The following is a 4,640-nucleotide window of genomic DNA, read 5'->3' on the forward strand; positions in this document are numbered from 1 at the left end:
ATTTAACCCTAAACTGCTACAAGGTTAATGCTGTATGGCTGACCCTGAGCTTAACCCCACCTGTTGTGTGAATAGTGCCAGGACTTTGGGTGCTGTGACAGTAAAGATATGAATTTCCATTTTATTTGAGCGAACCTTCATTGTGAAAACTCTTGTGAATGATTTTGAATAAATGTGTTATGAAGGTTGTTAGAAATGTTACTGCAACACTTACAAAGGTGTTATGTTTGGTTTCATTACGGTGTTAGGTATACCATCTTCATATAAAATGTTTCTGAGATACACTACATGACCATGTTCCAATTAATCCCAAAGGTGTTAGATGGTGAAGTCAGGGGGTTGAGGTCAGGGATCTGTGCAGGCCATTCAAGATCTTCCACACTGATCTTAACAAACAATGTCTGTATGGACCTCGCTTTGAGTACGGGGTCATTGTCATTCTAAAACAGGAAAGGGCCTTCTCCAAACTGTTGCCACAAGGTCGAAAGCACATCATCTAATGTCCTGTTCTGTAAGCTTGTGTGGCCTACCGCTTCGTGGCTGAGCCGTTGTTGCTCAGATGTTTTCACTTCACAATAACAGCACTCACAGTTGACCAGAGCAGCTCTAGCAGGGCAGATATTTGAGAAACTGATTTGTTTGAAAGGTGGCATCCTTTCAACGATGCCACGTTGAAAGTCACTGAGCCCTTCAGTACGGCCATTTTACTGCCAATGTTTGTTTATGGAGTTTGCATGGCTGTGTGCTCGATTTTACACCTGTCAGCAGTGGTTGCGCATGAAAAAGCCAAATACTCTCATTTGAAGGGGTGTCCACAGACTTTTGTATATGTAGTGTATATATATGGTTGTGTTCATGTTTTTGCAGGCTGTGTTTTTATTATATGGATGTATTTGCAGTTTTGAGGGTGTCCTATAGTTTTTATAGTATCATATAGTTTTTTTATAGTGTGCTGTATTTGCTGTTTTGAGAAGGTAACAACATTTGGAAAATTTACTACACAGAGTTGTGTGTCTTGTGTAAACTGTCTAGAAAAATGACATTGTACAAAAATGCGTACGCGATTGAGAAGAACTTAAATAATTTGAATTCAGAATGTCATCAATGCCACAGACTAACAAGCAGAGACAAGAAAGAAAATTGAGGCATGGTATGGAGAAGGTTGGCAAAACATTCTGGGGGTTTTATTAACATTCTTCTGCCAAGTACAAACAATTACACACAGCTTTCATGCATCAAGCCATCAGTTAAGCACCATGTTACGCTATGTTTATTGCTGGGTTAAGCATTGCATTTACTGAATCAATCTAGGACACTAAAAGCAGCTGTGGAGTTGAAGGACATCGTTGTTCATCGAAGGGTATATCTGAGTATTGGTAATCTGAAAAGAGTAAAAAATGGGGGATTGAAAAACAGATATACAGGTAAGTGCAAAGTCAACAGTCTTCTTACAAAGCAGACTTCTCTGAGTCTCTAAGATTTAACCACATAAGGTATGATAATGTAGGTATTATGAATTTAGAATGTACTGTATATTTTACATAATAATACAAAAAAACTGACCACAATCAAACATAGGTACAGTAGCACCAAACAACATTATCAAGCCTGTTGCATTGCTCTGTGACAGAACGGTTAAGGAATTCAGCAATTCACGAGCTTAAATATGGCAATACATGTTTGTGTCATATGGTAGAGCAAAGGTCTTACTCACATCTCTAATCGTCTTCCTCATCGGATGTATGAGTCTGCAATGACAGTGGTTGCCAATTAACCAATCAGCACCCCTATTTGAACAGTTGTTTCATTTCACATCACAATGGCTAAATGAATGGTTGAAGACATTGTTCCCAGATTTTTTGACAGTATCTTTAAAGTAACCAACTATAACATATTGTAAATCAGTACATTTTCATTTGAAAATGACGTGGACTTACTAGCAAAAGTCCATGATCAACAACCACCTCTGTATTACACTATATATAGAATAAATAAAACAATTCAACATGATTGAGTGAGGCTCTTTCACAGTAGCTCCTATATGAACGTATGCATGGTGTCCATGTTAGTACAGCCTAAGTCTCATCAGCACTCCCTTCAATTATGTTCAAAATGCCACCTGATGTATGTTGCGGACATAAAGGCATTAGGTCTTACATGGGCAGGTGCAGCAGGAGCAGGCGGAGGTGGGGCAACCTGGATGCTGAAGGGGTGGTACTAGAGGAGAGGAGAGAGTCATATATATATATGTATTTGAACCTTTATTTAACTAGGCAAGTCAGTTAAGAACAACTTCTGATTTACAATGAGTATTGGGGAACAGTGGGTTATGCCTTGTTCAGTGGCAGAACAACACATTTTGACCTTGTCAGCTCGGGGATTCAATCCAGCAACCATTCAGTTATATGCCCACCGCTCTAACCACTAGGCTACCTGCCGCCCCAGATGCAATCAAGCAGACACACAATACATTTGTCATGCTGTGTACATGTACTGTATATTAATAGGGGTCATGATCACTCACGATCTCAACGCTCTCCTGGCCGAGTGGCTGGGGGATCTCCTGTTTGATGAAACCACCTGACTATGTTTTGACACACACACACACACACACACACACTTTCATCATGACTTTCTGAATTCTGATAAGTTAACACCTGTGATATTGACTGGATTGAACATTCACTCTATTAGTGTGAGATGCACTGGTGTAGCATCACTAACACGACAGCACAGTGTATTTCACTATGTTGCTATGGTTACTTACAGGTACTCCACCACCAACAGGAAGGATCTGTAACATTGGAACACTCTGGTTACTACAGTAAACGTAGAAGGTTGACTTCAATCTAGAATGGGAAATGTATTGTGATTAATTTGAACTATTTCTTTTGTCAAACACCCACAATCTCTAGATCAGGTCTGGCTTGTCCAGCTTGGAGAGCCTACAAATAATTGGAAAACAAACATTTGTATTATGGAAAGTTCAGTTCTTCAGTGTTCTATTCCCTTTTCAAGTACTTTTTCCTCATTTTATGATTTTAAAACTATTCATATTGTAACTATTATTCTTATTTTTTCATCACATTACATCAGTTATGGTGCCCATATTGGGACAGCATCACATGTCCGTGGAAGAACACCCTCGAGTTATGTATGTCCTGTTATGGACACCGTAACTATGTATCAAATCAAATGCATCGTAAACAACAGGTGTAGATTAGCAGTGTTTCTTACCTGAGCGTTGGCAGCCTGGAAGTCAAACTCCATGACCAGCCTTTGCTGTGAAGTACAGATGAATGTTAGATGAATGTTAGGTTCAGCACTTATAAAGACACTGTAATCACAGTAAATAATGACTAAATATATGAATACTGTTTGTAAATGTTTCCAATCCATTTATTTGTAAATTAAAGAAAAAGTATATATATCATTTTAAAATGTACTTTATTTAACTAGGCAAGTCAGTTAAAAACAAATTCTTATTTTCAATGACAGCAGGTGACAACTGCCTTGTTCAGGTACAGAAAAACAGAGTTTTACTTTGTCAGCTTGGGGATTTGATCTTAAAACGTTTCTTTTACTAGTCCAATGCTCTAACCACTAGGGTACCTGCCACCACGGGTATTTTGTACAGAATAACAGAGAAACATAAAATCGGAAAGACAACACAGTACACTTATAAATAATACAACGGAGAATTGAACTCACAGGGCGGCCGAGAGCAGTCCCCAGGATGCAGGCGATCAGAATGAAGGTTTTCATCTTGAAGGATTCTGTTGACGAAAAAGATTTGACATTTAGCAAAATCCTTCATCACTTTCTGAAGTAGTTTCCTCAAGTTTATTTTCCCTTTTGCGTTGACAAATACTGAAGCTAAAGGTTGAATCAGAGTTGATTTCTAATAAATTACCTTTAGTAGTGCAGCACCACAAGAGAATCAAAGGATTGCTGAAGAACGATATGAAGTCTGAGGGAGAGATCTGCTCCTTTTTATTCTCCCCAAAAGCAAAAGGAGGTCCAACTTCTGATGATGACTTGGTGACTAGCCAAGCCATTCTTTGATCATTCAAAAACATGCTTTGGCAGCTATTGTTTATCTATATGAACAATCTCCAAATATCATTTTTTTGCTTTGATTGTAATTACAGATGCCCACCCCCATCCTGTATTTGATTGGCAGCCTTTAAGGATAAACATTAAGATATCATCCTATGATGTATATGAATATGACATAAGACGTTTTGCACACCTGGCTTCACCTCAGTGTTTATAGATTTCAATCTAGGCCTCCCGAGTGGCGCATTGGTCTAAGGCACTGCATTGTAGTTGCTAACTCTTCCACTAGAGATCCTGGTTTGAGTCCAGGCTCTGTTGTAGCCAGTTGTGAATGGGAGACCCATGGAGTGGTACACAATTAACCCAGCATTGTCTGATTTAGTGGATGGTTTGGCTGGCAGTGATGTCCTTGTCCCATTGTGCTCTAGCAACTCCTGTGGCAGGCTGGGTGCATGTATGCTGACATGGATGCCAGGTATATGATTGCTTCCTCTGACACATTGGTGTGGTTGGCTTTGGGGTTAAGCAGGCAGTGTGGCTTGGTTGGGTAGTGTTTTGGAGGACGCATATGGCTCTTGACC

At 39.4% G+C, this 4,640-nt stretch overlaps 1 protein-coding gene across 1 annotated transcript; it reads right to left on the reverse strand.

Annotated features, from left to right (window-relative positions):
• Positions 1 to 1,151: 1,151 nt before the first annotated feature.
• On the reverse strand, positions 1,152 to 4,058 carry scpp7 (secretory calcium-binding phosphoprotein 7). The gene is made up of 9 exons (XM_021617230.1): positions 3,914 to 4,058; positions 3,712 to 3,776; positions 3,238 to 3,282; positions 2,907 to 2,945; positions 2,768 to 2,794; positions 2,525 to 2,584; positions 2,158 to 2,217; positions 1,715 to 1,748; positions 1,152 to 1,381 (listed from the first exon to the last, which is right to left on the reverse strand). The coding sequence occupies exons 1-8, from the start codon at positions 4,056 to 4,058 to the stop codon at positions 1,719 to 1,721; spliced, it is 471 nt and encodes a 156-aa protein (XP_021472905.1). The 3' UTR covers positions 1,152 to 1,381; positions 1,715 to 1,718.
• Between the last annotated feature and the right edge of the window lie 582 nt (positions 4,059 to 4,640).

Source organism: Oncorhynchus mykiss, chromosome 10, assembly GCF_013265735.2.
Source record: "Oncorhynchus mykiss isolate Arlee chromosome 10, USDA_OmykA_1.1, whole genome shotgun sequence".
In the NCBI taxonomy this organism is placed as follows: Eukaryota; Metazoa; Chordata; class Actinopteri; order Salmoniformes; family Salmonidae; genus Oncorhynchus; species Oncorhynchus mykiss.